This window comes from Sarcophilus harrisii, chromosome 3, assembly GCF_902635505.1.
Source record: "Sarcophilus harrisii chromosome 3, mSarHar1.11, whole genome shotgun sequence".
NCBI classification, from domain to species: domain Eukaryota; kingdom Metazoa; phylum Chordata; class Mammalia; order Dasyuromorphia; family Dasyuridae; genus Sarcophilus; species Sarcophilus harrisii.
This window is the reverse complement of record NC_045428.1, coordinates 594,013,155-594,029,709: the sequence shown is the minus strand read 5'-3', so window position 1 is coordinate 594,029,709 and position 16,555 is coordinate 594,013,155. Positions and strand designations below refer to the sequence as shown.

General features: G+C 42.4%; 1 protein-coding gene across 1 annotated transcript in view; it reads left to right on the top strand.

Moving 5' to 3' along the window:
* The first annotated feature begins 2,781 nt into the window (after window positions 1–2,781).
* LOC100927775 (carcinoembryonic antigen-related cell adhesion molecule 5-like) overlaps window positions 2,782–16,555 on the top strand; it is a 22,701-nt gene continuing 8,927 nt past the window's right edge. Inside the window, 9 exon segments of the mRNA XM_031961664.1 lie at window positions 2,782–2,890; window positions 3,446–3,793; window positions 6,601–6,655; window positions 13,338–13,526; window positions 13,528–13,556; window positions 13,939–14,197; window positions 15,937–16,223; window positions 16,288–16,320; window positions 16,323–16,552. Coding sequence (XP_031817524.1) covers window positions 2,782–2,890; window positions 3,446–3,793; window positions 6,601–6,655; window positions 13,338–13,526; window positions 13,528–13,556; window positions 13,939–14,197; window positions 15,937–16,223; window positions 16,288–16,320; window positions 16,323–16,552 — 1,539 coding nt within the window.

Here is a 16,555-nt window from a genome sequence, read left to right as displayed (position 1 = left end):
TGTCTTCCCTAGTCCTGATTCTGGCTGAGTTTGTCCCAGCTTATATGGTCTCTTATCAAAAGTGTGAATTTTGTAGAATTATAGTAAGTACTAATTACATTTACTGCACTAGAGAACTGTTAAGCAGCAAGCTAAACAACCACTCTCTCTATCAATTCCACCGAGTTAGCACCTTGTTGCAAGTTCTAGCCCATAACAAATATTGGTCATTATTATTACTCCAAGGACAAGTGGGAGCAGCTGGTTGTATTAACAGATGATCTGAGAGGTTATTTTAGCACAATGTGCCCATTATACTGATGAGGGAACTAAGTGCCAGAGGGGTGAAACAATGAATCTGAAGAGAAAGTGATTAAATAGCAGAGGGGACACTAACCCAGGTCTCTAATGCCCATGATCAGTTTTCAGGACTGAGTCAGCCAATCCTTTCTAGGAAAGGCCCTTTGGGTAGCCATCTCTTTCAGTGCATCTGAAGGAGGACTCATTTCCAAGCTTGACTTTTTGTACAAACCAGCTGTGCAAAAGGAGTTAGGCCTATTTACACTAATGTCACATCCCTTTCCCAGAAAGACTCAACATTCAGAAAAAGAAAACCTGCATCTGGCATATATTCACTGACTGAGCAGGACTCCCTTAGAAGCCTTCTATAGCGATGGAGCAGGGAACTGGGTTTTCCCCACAATTGGGACATGTCAGGAATGTCCTAGGCTGGTCTGAGGCCCAGGAAGGCCCAAGGCTGGATTTGGGGGTAGAAGCCTTGCTTTTGCTTGTTCCCCCTGTGAGCCTGGGCAGGGCACCACCTCTTTGGGTCTCTTTCTGCCACTGTCAGATGCGATGCTCTTATGATTTTTCACCTTATCTTGACGGGGAAGGAGATGCCATTGCATCTGGTTCTTTGCCCCACATTTCCTCTTCCCCTCCTCAGAGATTCACAGCTCTTGGCCTTAATGTACTGAAACTTCATAGCTGGTTCTCACTTATTTCCTGTGTGATTAGGGGTAGTCACTGGCCCACTCCTCATCAACATTGGGAGATACGGGTTGACCTTGAAGACTCACAAGATTGTATTCATTGTCTTTAGAGAAATGGACTTTTTCATGAGTTTTTGCAGAAGGGGAACGGTGGAGATTCTGCCCTCCATGCACCGGGATAGAACTCAGACAATGTCTGACTTAAGATTAGAGGGAGACGGCCTATGTGAGGGAGACACTACCCTCTGTAGCCCATCCCCCTTAATGCTGGTGCCTTCTCTCTGACATGTTCTCCATTTTGTCCTCATTATATTTAGAATTCTGTCCATGTTGTCTTCTCCATCAGGAGACAGGGATTTTTACCATTCTTTATATCCCCAGTGCTTAACACACTGCCTGGAACTTAGTAGGTGCTTTCAAAGTGTTTATTGATTAACCTAATCAAAAGCCCCATGAGTTCTTAGACCCCTCCCCCTTTCCCTACTTCCCATTCAGCTCCATCCAGAGCCATCCTTATGCTCTTAGCATTCCCTTCTCCCAAAGGATGCCCACGGGTCCTCCTTCACTGTGCTAAATGATTTACATATAGGAGGATCATTTGATCCTCACCACAAGCCTGGGACCTGGGTGCTAGTATTATCCTTCCCATTGCACAACTGAGAAAACTGAAGCAGATAGTTCAGTTTGCCCAAGGACATAAAGCTATAAAGTGTGTGAGGATCCATTCGAACTCTCTTCTGCTGGGATCCAGACCCAACCTTCTCTCAATGAAAGATGGGGGAGGATTGCTGGGAGTCCTGGAAGGGTGCAGCGAAAAGAAGATGGTCCGATCTGTTCCCACCAGAGAGAGGAGCAGCTCTAGTCAGCATCATCCCAGCCCTGTGGGATCCTCCCAGAAGTCATGGTAAACCACCTAAGGGAAGGCCAGCACACTATGACCTAGCCTGATGGGGTAGGGGAGACAGTCTGGGTGCTAAAAGCCCCAAATAAGGATCCAAACATTTAGTACCTCTGTCCTTTGCATCCTTTGTGCTCATTTTGGGGTCTAAACAATGTCTGCTCCAGCAGGGAAATAAAGTAGTCAGGGATCAGGTATCAGTTCTACTGAACAGTAGGTAATATTGAGTGATATACATGTTCCTCTGGGGGACAGAACCACTTCTCCATAGGCATTGGGGGGGATCTGTGCAGGTGAGGGGCTCCCCTGAGAGGAAGGACATCACAGCAGCTGGGAGGGGAAGAAAGAGGAGGAGAGAGAAGGGAGGAGAGAAGAGGGAGGAGCGAGGAGAAAGTCAAAGGCTAAGTTCCTGCCCTGTGGGGTTTTTGTGATCCAGGCAGATAGAAAAGCTCCATCTCTGAAGAGAGAGACCTCAGTGTTCCAGAAAAGGAGGCAACCAAGAGACCCAGCTCCAGGCTGCCCCCAGAGACAGCCTTAGCCTGGACAGCAGCAGGGACACCTCCAGGGTCTGCCCTTGAGCCTGTACAGAGAAGACACAGCTAAGGAAAGCAGAGAGATTCTTGGGAAGGAGACAGGGTGACACAGCCACAGCCCAGCCCCATGGAGAGCCGTTCAGAGCCTCAGAGTGGGGCACTCAGCCCCTGGAGGGGGCTCCTGATCACAGGTGAGACACCAGCTCTGCAGGAGCCCAGGGGTGGGGAAGAAGGGAGAAAGGGGCCAGTATAAGGGCTTCTGTTCTAGTCATTTTCAAAGAAGACTTGACCAAGAGTCTTTCCTAACCAGAGGCAGGAGGGAAGTAGCATCGCAGCAGCAGTTCATATCTATGCACTCACATCCCTGAGACTCGGGGTAATGTCCAGTGCTGGGACAGAGCCACCTTTGAAGGGGGGAAGGGAAGCTTTCCAGTCAGGAGACCTGGATGTGGATCCCAGCTCTGATGGGTACTGGCTGCGTGACCATGGTCAGGTCACCTAGACTCTTAGCTTGAGTTTACCTGGACTACCACCATCCTCCCAGTGATTTTTGGGAGCCAAAGTGTCAGCCTTAAAATGTACCCAGGATTCAGTGAAAAGATCCTTCATGGATTTGGGACCAGGAATTAAAATGTTGCCTTTGCCCTTTCCTATTTCATATCAGTCACATGTCTCACCTTACCTGGACCTCAGTTTCTTTCATTGTAAATTGAGAGCACTGGTTTCAGGAATCTCTGAAGTCTGGTTTTTGTTCTCAGCTACAACATTTTGTTGCTTCATTTCTGCCTCCATTGCCTTGCTGGGCACACTGGCAGATCTGAATCAAGCCCGGGGAGGGAGCCAAAAATGTGTTACATACCAAAGGCTCCGATTCTCTGCAGAGGCTGGGCCTTCACATGATGTGCAGGCCCAGGAATCCCTGCAAACACCTCCACTGAGCTCCCAGGAGCCCCCACCCTTATGTCAGGGACAGCTCAGTGGCCTTGGTCTCTCAGGAGGGCAGAGGGACCCTGCTGACCTCTGCCTCCTTCTTCCCCTCTCAGCCTCCATCCTCAGCTGCTGGATCCAGCCAACGTCTGCTCTGATCACTGTTGTTCCAAATCCTCCCTATGGGGAAGTGAACCGCAGCGTCACCTTGGAACTCCAGGGCTACACAGCCCAGGCTGTCTTCTATACTTGGTACAGAAAAGTAGTACTACCTAGCTACATGATTGCTAAATACAAAGTTGAAACCGGCGTGCAGGACCCTGCAGGCATCCGGGAGAAGGTGTTCCCCAACGGCTCCCTGCTCATCCCTCACCTCACCCTCAGTGACACTGATGACTACCTTGTAGCCATTAGTAACAGTCAAGGCTTCTTAACAGTTAGACAATGCCATTTAGCAGTATATGGTAAGTGCTGTCCTTCCCCTGGGCCATGTCTCACTTCTATTCCCTCTTTCAGTCTGGGGTGAGAAGCTCCCCTAAGGGAGCAGGGAGAATGAAGAGCATAAGCCCCCTCCCTCCCCCATAATGTGGGCCAAAGAGGCCAGAGCCCCTCCAGCCCAGATCAGTGTGATCCTGGGTCACTGGGAACACTGGAGAGGTCAGAGGTCACTAGCTTCTGAGGCTCTAAACTGTTTGGGGGATAACTTCCTGCTTCCTCCCAGCTTTCCCAGACCATACAGTGAAACTAAGATGGGCCGCTGAGGGGCCCTTTCCATTGTGCCTGAGGCAGGTAAATTGTTCGCTAAGACATTTAAAAACCTACTTGGGGTTGGGGGAGCATTGCTGGGTCTGGGGGGAGCATTTCTGGGTCTGGGGACTGCTGGGCCCAGGGGAGCTCACGTCTAGACTACTCACAGCCCAAGAGCCAGACGCACAACGGCCTTGGTGCCCAGGACCTTCTGTTCTTCTGAGGCTTCCAGAGCTGGGAGTGAGACTCCAGAGGAAGGACCCCTGTGTCACCTCCATTTCCTAGAGAAACAGGCAAGATCAGGGGTCAGCCTGGGACAGAGGGTTCCAGCTCTGCTGAGCCCCAGCTGGAAGAGGAGAAAACCAATTCAGTGCCCAGGGGGACCAAGGAGACATTTGGGGCCCCCCTCAAGTTCCCAACAAGGAGAGCTTTCCTGCTGGGAAATAGGCTAACAAGGGCTATCATTATGTGGAGCCAGAAAGTGTTCAGGGGGCTCTGGGCATCATATTTCATCTGATTCTCACAAGGACCCTGGGACGGAGGTGCTGTATTTGTAAGTGAGGAAAAAGAAACAGAGAGTGAGTGATTTGGCCAGAGTCAAGTGAGGAAAAAGAAACAGAGAGTGAGTGATTTGGCCAGAGTCACATAGTCAGACTGAGGCTCAGGAGAGGAAAGTACTTGGCTAAAGTCACATAGTGAGGAAGGAATGGAATTCAGGACCCTCTGACATCAAATCTGTGACTATTTCCACTACGAACCACGGTGGGTAGTGAGCAGTGTCTTGTCTCCAAGTGGCCCATGTCCTGCTCCTCTCTCCCATGACCCTTCATCCATAGCTCCTGTCAGAACTGCTCAGAGTACTGAGCAGAAAATACTTCTTCTAAGCCTTGCTGTCCCTCTCTGCCCCTCAAGTCCAAGCCCATTTACTGGGACCCACCTCCCTATAAACATGGAATAGCTCATTTCTGTGTGCAATTTTATAAAGAGCTTTTACATAGATGGTCTTATTTCATCCTCCCAACTACTGTGAGATGAGCTCTATTATCCCATTTCACAGGTGAGGAAATTGAGACAAAGAGACCTTAAATGGCTTGCTAATGAGTCATACAGCTGATAACTTTCTGAGACATGGTTTCAATGCCAGTCTTTCTAAGTCCTAAGCAACTCTGCCATATTAGATATAAGGTACTTACTTGCCATCAAGGCATCTTTCCCAAAGTCCTGCCATGGCCTTCTGTCCCAGGAGCACGCTCACTGCCGAGCACGCTCACTGCCCAGCACGTTCATGCTCACTGCCCTGCATGTACTCCCCACTCCTCAGAGGTCACTGGCTGACCTCAGCCCTGTCAGATTCTTGCCCAGTCCCATCTGACCTTACTGGATACAAGGGTCTCTCGGTGTCTTTGTAAGAAATGAAGCATTTTCTCTCTTACTCTAAACATCTTTAAATGGCCCATAGAAGGGAATATAAATTTTGCCAAAATAGGGGAGAAAGAAGGTCAGAAAAACTCAAATATTTCTTAGTTCACTTTGGAAATTAATCCTTCAAGAGCTGGGGAAGGGTGACCTAAGAGGCAGCCCTGTGAACCTGCTGAAGTTGCCCCATTATTATGGGACACACACCTTTCTTATAGCAAAGCTGACCTTTCAAGTACAGGGAATGCCTTATTAGGGAAGATTCATATCTGGGCCCTACTTGGGTCACAAAGGTTCAAGAAAAGTCAGTCCTGCTTGCCTCAGCTTCCCAATATAACAGCTTCTTTGAGCTGGAGAAGACCTTGAAGATCACCTCTTCATTCTTCTGCTTGTAGGAGAGTAAATTTCTAAGAAAAGGGAGAGCCCAAAGTAGGAAGTTAAAGAATATTCTGTAAATGTGTATGATCTCCTTCTATGGGCAAGACACAATTCTAGGCACAGGGGATGTGATAATTGGTTATAGACTCTTGGATGGAGACTCCTGACTCCCAGCCCAGAATTCTTTCTTTTGCATGCTGCTGCTTATGAACTATTTCCAATTTCTTCCTTTTGCTTTATTTTCCTTTGGGGGTAAAGTAATATTTTTTTCTCTCTGAGCACCAGGCCCCAAAACCCTGTCTCTAGTTTGTGCTCTCTGACCTTCACCAATATCCTCATCAAGGTGTGGAGGGGATCTTGGGTTTTTGAAGTCCAGGCTAAGAGAGGATAAATTTTTCCAGATCCTGCCAAGGTAGAAAGGCCTCAAGGACATCCTGGACAATGGACATGGGGATGTGTCACTCCTCAACCAGTCAGCCCCGACCCACAATGATTCAGCTGCTGGTAAATGTCTTTTTTCAGTCATAGCCTCTCAGGAATTAACTTTCTCCTAAGGAGTGGAGAAAATGTTCTGAGAAATCTGAGAAAGCAAGGTCCATGCCAGTGGAACTACAGGTTCATAGCCTCTGACCTTACCAAGGTCTTATGGAGACTACTTGCATACCTGATACTTGGTTGGAAGGGTAAGAAAAAGCACCAAACACTCATTTTCTGTCTGTTTTCTGCACAGGGCCACACCCCAAAGCTCTCATCAACAGCACCAACATGGCCCCAGTGGAGAACAAGGACAATGTCTCCTTTTTTTTTTTTTTAATAACTTTTTATTTACAAATATATGCATAGGGAATTTTTCAGCATTGACAGTTGCAAATCCTTTTGTTCCAAGTTTTTCCCTCCTTCCCTCCACCCCTTCCCCCAGATGGCAGGTTGACCAATGTTAAAATGTTAAAAATGTTAAAGTATAAGTTAAATACAATATATGTATACATGTCCATACAGTTATTTTGCTGTACAAAAAGAATCAGACTTTGAGATAGTGTACTATTAGCCTGTGAAGGAAATCAAAAATGCAGGTGGACAAAAATAGAGGGATTGGGAATTCTATGTAGTGGTTCATAGTCATCTGCCAGAGTTGTTTCCCTGGGTGTAGCTGGTTCATTGGAACTGATTTGGTTCACCTCATTGTTGAAGTGAACCACGTCCATCAGAATTGATCATCATATAGTAATGTTGTTGAAGTATATAATGATCTCCTGGTCCTGCTCATTTCACTCAACATCAGTTCATGTAAGTCTCTCCAGGCCTTTCTGAAATCATCCTACTGGTCATTTCTTACAGAACAATAATATCCCATAGTATTCATATACCACAATTTATTCAACCATTGTCCAATTGATGGGCATCCACTCACTTTCCAGTTTCTGGCCACTACAGAGAGGGCGGCCACAAACATTCTTGCACATACAGGTCCCTTTCCCTTCTTTAAAATCTCTTTGGGATATAAGCCCAGTAGGAACACTGCTGGGTCAAAGGGTATGCACAGTTTGATAACTCTTTGAGCATAGTTGCAAATCGTTCTCCAGAATGGCTGGATGTATTCACAATTCCACCAACAATGTATCAGTGCCCCAGTTTTCCCATATCCCCTCCAACATTCCACATTATCTTTCCCTGTCATTCCAGCCAATCTGACATGTATGTAGTGATATCTCAGAATTGTCTTAATTTGCATTTCTCTGATTAATAATGACTTGGAGCATCTTTTCATATGGCTAGAAATAGTTTCAATTTCTTCATCTAAGAATTGTCTGTTCATATCCTTTGAACATTTATCAATTGGAGAATGGCTTGATTTCTTATAAATTAGGATCAATTCTCTATATATTTTTGAAATGAGGCCTTTATCAGAACCTTTGACTGTAAAAATGTTTTCCCAGTTTATTGTATCCCTTCTAATCTTGTCTGCATTAGTTTTGTTTGTACAAAAAATTTTCAATTTGATATAATCAAAATTTTCTATATTGTGATCAATAATGATCTCTAGTTTTTCTTGGTTCATAAATTCCTTCTTCTTCCACAGGTCTGAGAGGTAAAGTATCCTATGTTCCTCTAATTTATTTATAATCTCATTCTTGCCTAGGTCATGAACCCATTTTGACCTTATCTTGGTGTATGGTGTTAAGTGTGGGTCAATGCCTAGTTTCTGCCATACTAATTTCCACTTTTCCCAGCAATATTTGTCAAACACTGAGTTCTTATCCCAAAAGCTGGGGTCTTTGGGTTTGTCAAACACTGGATTATTAAATTTTTGGCTGTTTTGTCCTTTGAACTTAAGCTATTCCATTGATCAACTAATCTATTTCTTAGCCAATACCAAATGGTTTTGGTAACTGCTGCTTTATAATATAATTTTAGATCTGGTGCAGCTAGGCCACCTTCATTTGAATTTTTTTTAAATTAATTCCCTTGAAATTCTTGACCTTTTGTTTTGCCATATGAACTTTGTTGTTATTTTTTGTAGATCATTAAAATAGTATTTTGGGTTCTGATTGGTATAGCACTAAATAAATAGATTAGTTTAGGTAGTATTGTCATCTTTATTATATTTGCTCGCCCAGTACAAGAGCATTTAATATTTTTCCAATTGGTTAGATCTGACTTTATTTGTGCGGAAAGAGTTTTGTAGTTTTGCTCATAAAGTTTCTGAATTTCCTTTGGCAGATTGATTCCTAAATATTTTATACTGTCAGTAGTTACTTTAAATGGAATTTCTCTTTGTAACTCTAACTGTTGGATTTTATTAGTGATACATAAGAATGCTGATGATTTATGTGGGTTTATTTTGTATCCTGCAACCTTGCTAAAGGTGTGGATTATTTCTAATAACTTTTTAGTAGAATATTTGGGTTCTCTAAGTATACCATCATATCATCAGCAAAGAGTAATAGTTTGGTTTCCTTGTTACCTACTCTAATTCCTTTAATCTCTTTCTCAGATCTTATTGCCAAAGCTAGCATTTCTAATACAATATTGAATAGTAATGGTGATAGTGGGCAACTTTGTTTCACTCCTGATCTTATTGGGAATGGTTGCAATTTGTCTCCATTACATATGATGCTTACTGATGGTTTAAAATAGATGCTACTGATTATTTTAAGGAAAAGTCCATTTATTTCTATACTCTCAAGTGTTTTTAATAGGAATGGATGCTGGATTTTATCAAATGCTTTTTCTGCATCTATTGAGATGATCATATGGTTTTTGTTAATTTGGTTATTAATATGGCCAATTATACTGATAGTTTTCCTACTATTGAACCTGGTATACATTCCTAGTATAAATCCTACTTGATCATGGTGTATTATCCTGGGGATGATTTTCTGTAGTCTTTTTGCTAATATCTTATTTAAGATTTTAGCATCAATATTCATTAGGGAGATTGGTCTATAATTTTCTTTCTCTATTTTCAACCTACCTGGTTTAGGTATCAGTACCATGTCTGTATCATAAAAGGAATTTGGTAGGACTCCTTCATTCCTTATTTTTTCAAATAGTTTATATAGCATTGGAGCTCATTGTTCTTTAAACGTTTGTTAGAATTCATATGTAAATCCATCTGGTCCTGGGGATTTTTTCTTAGGGAGTTGATTAATAGCTTGTTCTATTTCTTTTTTTCTGAAATGGGACTATTTAAGCAATTTACTTCCTCCTCTGTTAATCTGGGAAATCTATATTTTTGGAGGTAGTCATCCATTTCACTTAGGTTATCAAATTTATTGGCATAAAATTGGGCAAAGCAACTCCTTATTAGTGCTCTAATTTCTTCTTCATTGGTGGAAAGTTCCCCCTTTTCATTTTTAAGACTAACAATTTGGTTTTTTTCTTCTTTCCTTTTTCTAATCAGATTTACCAAAGGTTTATCTATTTTCATAAAACCAACTCTTAGTTTTATTTATTAATTCAATAATGTTTTTACTTTCAATATCATTAATTTCTCTTTTTAATTTTAGAATTTCAAGCTTAGTATTTGATTGGGAGGTTTTAATTTGGTCTTTTTCTAGCTTTTTAAGTTGCAAGCCCAATTCATTGATCTTCTCTTTCTCTACTTTATTCAAGCAGGCCTCTAAAGACATAAAATTTCCCCTTATTACTGCTTTGGCTGCATCCCACAAATTTTGGTATGATGTCTCACCATTGTCATTATCTTGAGTGAAATTATTAATTGTGTCTATAATTTACTGTTTCATCCAATCATTCTTTAAGATGAGATTATTTAGTTTCCAATTAATTTTTGGTCTATTTAGCCCTAACTTTTTGTTAATGTAGTTTTTATTGCATCATGATCTGAAAAGCAAGTATTGGCTATTTCTACCTTCCTGCATTTAATTTTGAGGTCTTTATGTCCTAATATATGATCAATTTTTGTATAGGTTCCATGAACTGCTGAGAAGAAAGTATACTCCTTTCTGTCACCATTCAGTTTTCTCCAAAGATCTATCATATCTAATTTTTCTAATATTCTATTTACTTCTTTAATTTCTTTCTAATTTGTTTTGTGGTTTGATTTATCTAATTCTGAGAGTGCAAGATTGAGATCTTCCACTATTATAGTTTTGCTGTCTATTTCTTCTTGCAACTCCCTTAATACTGATATAACTTCATTGTCTATAGTACCCTTTAGCAAGATATAGTTTCCTTCCTTCTCTTTTTTGATTAGATCAATTTTTGCTTTTGCTTGATCTGAGATAAGAATGGCTACCCCTGCTTTTTTGACTTTGCCTGAAGCATAATAGATTCTGCTCCAGCCTTTTTCCTTTACTCTGTATTATCTCCCTGCTTTAAATGTGTTTCCTGTAAACAACACATTATAGGATTCTGACTTTTGATCCAGTCTGCTATCTGCCTCCACTTTGTGGGAGAGTTATCCTATTCACATTTACAGTTAAAATTACTAATTCTTTATTTCCTGTCATCCTAATATCCCCAGATAGTGCTTTTCTTTTTCTTGCCTCCTCCTTACTCCTTTCCCTAGTATTAAACTTATGGGCCCCACTTGTGTCACGCAGCTCTCCCTCTTTAGGATTCCTCCCTCCTCCCTTTGAATCCCTTCCCCTTTCTTATACCCTTCCCTTATTACTCTTTTTCCTTTTCCTCTCCCACTTATTAATGACATGACTGAAGATTGTAAAACAAATAAGTCAATTATTTCCTCTTTGAGCCAATTCTGATGAGAGTAAGATTCACACATTGTTCCTCCCCCTCTCTAAGTTCCCTCAGATAATAGGTTTCCTTTGCCTCATCGTGGGATGCAGTTTCCCTCTCTTTATCGCCCCTTTCCCTTTTTTCTGACACTACCCCTTTCCATTTCTACTTCTCTTTTTTTTTCAATGTTATATCAGTAAAATCAAATTATACATGTGATCTTTATGTATATTCACGACAAAAATACAGTTCTCAAGAGTTCCTTTTACCTTTTTCTGCTTCTCTTGAGTTTTTATGGTTGGAGATCAAATTTTTTTGTTTAGATCTGGTTTTTTTCTTAGAAACAAATGGAATTCCTCTGTTTCATTAAATGTCCACCTTCTTCCATGGAAGAAAATGCTCAACTTATTCGGGTCGTTTATTCTTGGCTGTATTCCAAGTTCTTTTGTCTTTTGGAATATCAGATTCCAGGCCCTTTGATCCTTTAATGTGGAGGCAGCCAGATCTTGAGTGACCCTTATTGTGGCACCTCAGTATTTAAATTGTTTTTTCCCGGCTGCTTGTAATATTTTTTCCTTAGTCTGATAGTTCTGAACTTTGGCCACAATATTCCTTGGAGTTTTTATTTTAGGGTCTTTTTCAGAAGGTGTTCAATGAATTCTTTCAATGCCTATTTTATCTTCTGGTTCTATTACTTCTGCGCAGTTTTCTTTGATGATTTCCTGTAAAATAGCATCTAGGCTGTTTTTTTCATCATAATTTTCAGGAAGTCCAATGATCCTTAGGTTATCTCTCCTAGAGCTCTTTTTCAGGTCTGTTGTTTTTCCAAGTAAATATTTAAGGTTCTCTTCTAGTTTTTTAATTTTTTTGGTTTTCCTTGACTGATTCTTGATGTCTCAATGAATCAGTCATTTCTATTTGTTCATTTCTGATTTTTAGTGTGTTATTTTCTTCATTAGCTTTTTAAACTTCTTTTTGTATATGTCCACTTGAGTTTTTAAATGAGTTGTTTTGCTCTATGTAATTTTTTCCCATTTCACTAAGTTTTTTTTAGTGAGTTATTTTCTTTTTCCAATTCACAAATTCTGTTTCCCTGCACTTGGGAGTTTTTTTTACCTTTTCCAATTCATATTTCAGGAAGTTGTTGCTCCCTTGCATAGCTTCTCTTTCCTTTCCCCATTTTGCTTCTAGGTCTCTTTTAAGGTTTTTAAGTCTCTTCTAGGAGAGCCTTTTGTGTTGGAGGATCAACAATTGCCTGGAGACTGTCTGCTATTAGTCTCCTTGGGGTTGAAAAGCTGCTCTCTTTCTGTATAGAAGCTATCGATCATCCTTTTAATTTTTTTTTACTCATTTTGTTAAAGGCTGTAGGGTCTGCCTTCAGGGCCAGGAGGTTACCAGCTTCCTCTATAGAGCAGTGATAAGTGTATGGATGGGTAGCTGTCCTGCCAGTCAGCTCCAAAAAGCAGCGAGGTACTGGAGTGCTCTGGGAAAGAGTTCCCCATGGGGAAGTAACTCAGGCCTACAGGGCCTAGTTGGGAAAGTGCCCTGCAAAGAACCCTGCTGTGTGGGTTAAGGACTGCCCTGGGACTAGACACTGAGCAGTGAAAGTTTCACTACCCCAACCCAAAGCCCACTGTGGGGGTGTGGGTATTAGTGGCTGTGCAGCACACAATTGGCTATGAAAGTTCTATTGCCCCAGGCAGAGCCCCACACTGTGCAGATTAGAGGCTGCCCCATGCTGTGTCCCTCTGCTGTGCAGATTTGTAACTGCCCCCACAAAAGTCCCATGCTATAGAATGTGGCTGGAGAGCTGTATTACAGGTCTGCCTGAGTCACTTCTGGATTGGGGTGGTTATAGCCAGATCTTGTTAGGTTCTGGCGTTTTTAGAGTACCTCTGTTTTAGGGTTTGATTTCTCTGCCAGTTTACTGCTTTGTAATCAAGACAGAGCAGTCAGCCTATAGCAGAGTCATCTCTATAACTTCTTTATCCACAGAGATCACCCCCACCCCTGGTCTGCTCAGGATGCTAGTCTCTCCTATCTCCCTGGCCATGCTGGTCTATTCCTGCCCCTCAGACAAACCTGCTCTGCCAATCTTCCAGATTATCTTTGACTGGTAAATTGTGTGCTTCCAATCTTCATGAATTTTAGCAGTCAAGCGCTCTCTTTGAGGCCAAATTTAATAGTTGGTTGTGATGGCATGAGAGGAGCTTAGAAAGTCACATATGCCTTCTCCGCCATCTTGGTTCCACTTTATTGTATACTGGATAATGTTTCCTTGACATGCCTGTCTGAGACTCAAGATGTCACACACCAGTGGTTCATAACCCAAAGCTGCCCAGCTGGTGACAGGATAGTGCTGTCCCCAGATAACAGGACATTCACCATAATCAAAGTCACAAGGGAAGACCAAGGACCCTATAAGCGTGAAATCCAGAACCCAATTAGTTTTCAGTGAGAGTGAATTCACACTAAATATTACCTGTGAATAAATTCTCTTTCTGCATGGCTCACGCTCATTACCTGGGGTTGTGTTCCCAGAGGTCAAGACCATCTAGTCACTGATTTTGAGTGCTAAAGATAAAATCCTTGGACTTCCCATTGCTCTTCATTTTAGGGAGCCCACACTGGCCATATCAACCTTTTCCATCTGTGATGGAGTAGGGCCAGCCATGAGCAAGAGAAGTCCTTAAGACCTTTCAAGTTCACAAACCTCAGGTCCAGACCTGAGTGGATGAGGAGCTGTGAATTTCCCAGCTCAGATGAGGATCAGGGAGATACAGTGGTCCCTGGTGATGGGTTCAGAATAGGAAAATCTCCTCCTCTCTGCCTTTATTTCAATATGGAATCATTCTCTTCGCTCCAGATCGCCCAAATACCCCCATGATTTCCCCCCATGTTCCTCATTACCCTTTAGGGGCAACTATTAAGTCAAATCGCTCTCCTGAGTCTAACACACCTCCCCAATTCACTTGGCTTATCAATGAAATTCAGATGGCATCCTTATCCAAGCTCTCTATTGCTAATGTGTCTCTGAATCACACTGGAATCTATACCTGTAATGCATCTAACTCTGTCACTGGCTTATCTGGCAGCCAAGACATCAATATCACAGTCTCTGATGAGTAGCTGCAGGCCCTCAGCTTTGTGTCTGCCTTTTCTTGGCCTTCTCTAGCGTGGACAAAACAAAAAGAAGTGATATTCTGCCCTCCTGGGTATCAAGACACTATGTGTTGTGGTGAAAGGGGCTCTGAATTCAGACTCAGGAAACTGGAGCTAGAGTCTTGACTCTGCTTTCCATCCCCTGTGTACCCTCAGGTGTCCCTCTTGATTTCTGAGACTTAGATTCTACATCTGAACAATTGCATAATCTTTCACCTTCCATATCACAGAATTCTGTATAGAGAAATTTCTTTTCAGGTTCAAAAAGACGTGAGCTATTGCTGTTGGTGATGGTGATGATGCTGTTATTGTTCTGTTCTGTCCCTCCCCTTACTAATTTCTAGGTCCACTGTTTCATTGACTGCCCCTGGACCTGTGGTCTTGCCTTCAGTCCATCTCACTTGAGACTATGAGGCCACATAAGGGATTCTAGTCTTGGTTAGAATGTAAGCTATGAGAAGGTCCTGGGGCTGGCTCTGATACCTTTTTCAGGGAAATGCAGAAGATGGGGAGGAGAATTCAAACTATCTGTTGAGACAGAAAAGCTCACCTTTGCATCTTTTTACCTTTTCCAATTCACATTTCAGGAAGTTGTTGCTCTCTTGCATAGCTTCTCTCTCCCTTCCCCATTTTTCTTCTAGTTCTCTTTTAAGGTTGATATGAAGTAGGGGTTTTAGAGGACACAGATCCCGAAGGATTTGATAAACTGGAGAATGTCCAAATGAAGACAACCAGGTTGTAGAAAGATCTGGTGTTCATATGATCTGTGGGTAACTGAGGGAACTTACAAGATTGATCTGGAGAAGAGAAGATTTGAGGGAGACACATGATCATTTACTGGGCCCTTCCTGGGAAAGGGAAATGGACATGTCCTGTCTGGCCTCCAAACTGCAAGCACAGAAGCAAATGGATAGAGGCCATGATGGGATCAAAGGTCCCATACAACACTACATTCTATGCTTCACTGAAAAACTCCCTAACAGCTACAGCTATCAAAAAGTAGAATGGGATTGCTTGGGAGTCAGTAGGTTCAAATGATAGGATATCTCTTAAGTGCTTGGGGCAATGCCTAGCACACAGTAGGCACTAACACATGTTCCTGTTCTTCTCTATCCTCCTTTTCCTGCTCTTTGAAGGTTAAGTGAGCATCTGTCAGGTACAATGTATTAAAGACTCTGTTTCACATATGAGTTGGACTTGATGGTCACCAAAGTCTGATCAACTCTGAAATTCCATGATTCTGTCTCTGAGACTTTGGGTAGCTATCAAGTAGAAAAGAGATTTGTCCTTCTGTACTCAACTGTAGAGGAAAGAACTAAGAGCCAGCAATCTCAGGTGAAAAGGGGGAGAATGAGTCCACCTCCCTCTAATGATTAGGAGTGAAGCTCCTTCAGGCCAAAAGTTTTGGGGGTTGGTCAAGGTGGGAATCAGGGGAAAATTGCTCAGGCCAGGGAAAGATTATCATATCCCAAAAACCTTCTCAAAAGAAGGATAATTCATTCCTAAATTCCCTCCCTTTCTTCATCCTCATCTTCCTTATTTTAAAACCCAAACTGGGCATTTCCTTACCACTGGACCATCCCTGTATGTATATGATGCAAATGCTTGGGCTTGGGCTTTGGTGCTTTTTGTCAGGAAGACATGACCTGGTGAAGCCACAAGCCAATCACTCACACAGCTCTCTTTTTCTCCCTATAGAAAGAACAACCAAACCTAACCTCACGGCCAACAAAACCAATGTCATAGAGAATGATACTTTGGCCTTCACCTGTGGCACAGAACAGACGGGAGTGGACATTCTGTGGTTCTTGGATAAAAAGCCCCTGATTCTCAATGAGAAGATGAAACTGTCCATGAATAACCAGACCCTCACCATCCTGTCTGTGAAGAGGGAGAACACTGGGTCCTATCAGTGTGAAATCCAGAATCCAATCAGTTTCAGCAGAAGTGACCCTTTATCCTGCGTGTGAACTGTGAGTGACTTTGAGTGTCCTCCTCTCTAGGCCTTTCCCCAGCAGTGACTCATATCTCATCTCTTCTCTTCTTTACACAGATGGACCAGACAGCATCATGTTTGTACCAAACCCAAAAAAGGAGAGATTGAGGTCAAATTCAACAACCCACTGATGTTAGAGTGCTGTGTTGAGTCTTACCCACCTGCCCAGTATATATGGCAACTCAATGGCACCAAGATCCCTGACATCTCTAATAATACCTATGTCATCAAAAATGTAAATTTGAAAAATTCAGGAAAGTATACATGTTTGGCAAAGAACAAGGTAACCAACTTGTCGGTCTCTAAGAGCATCACAGTTAAGGTG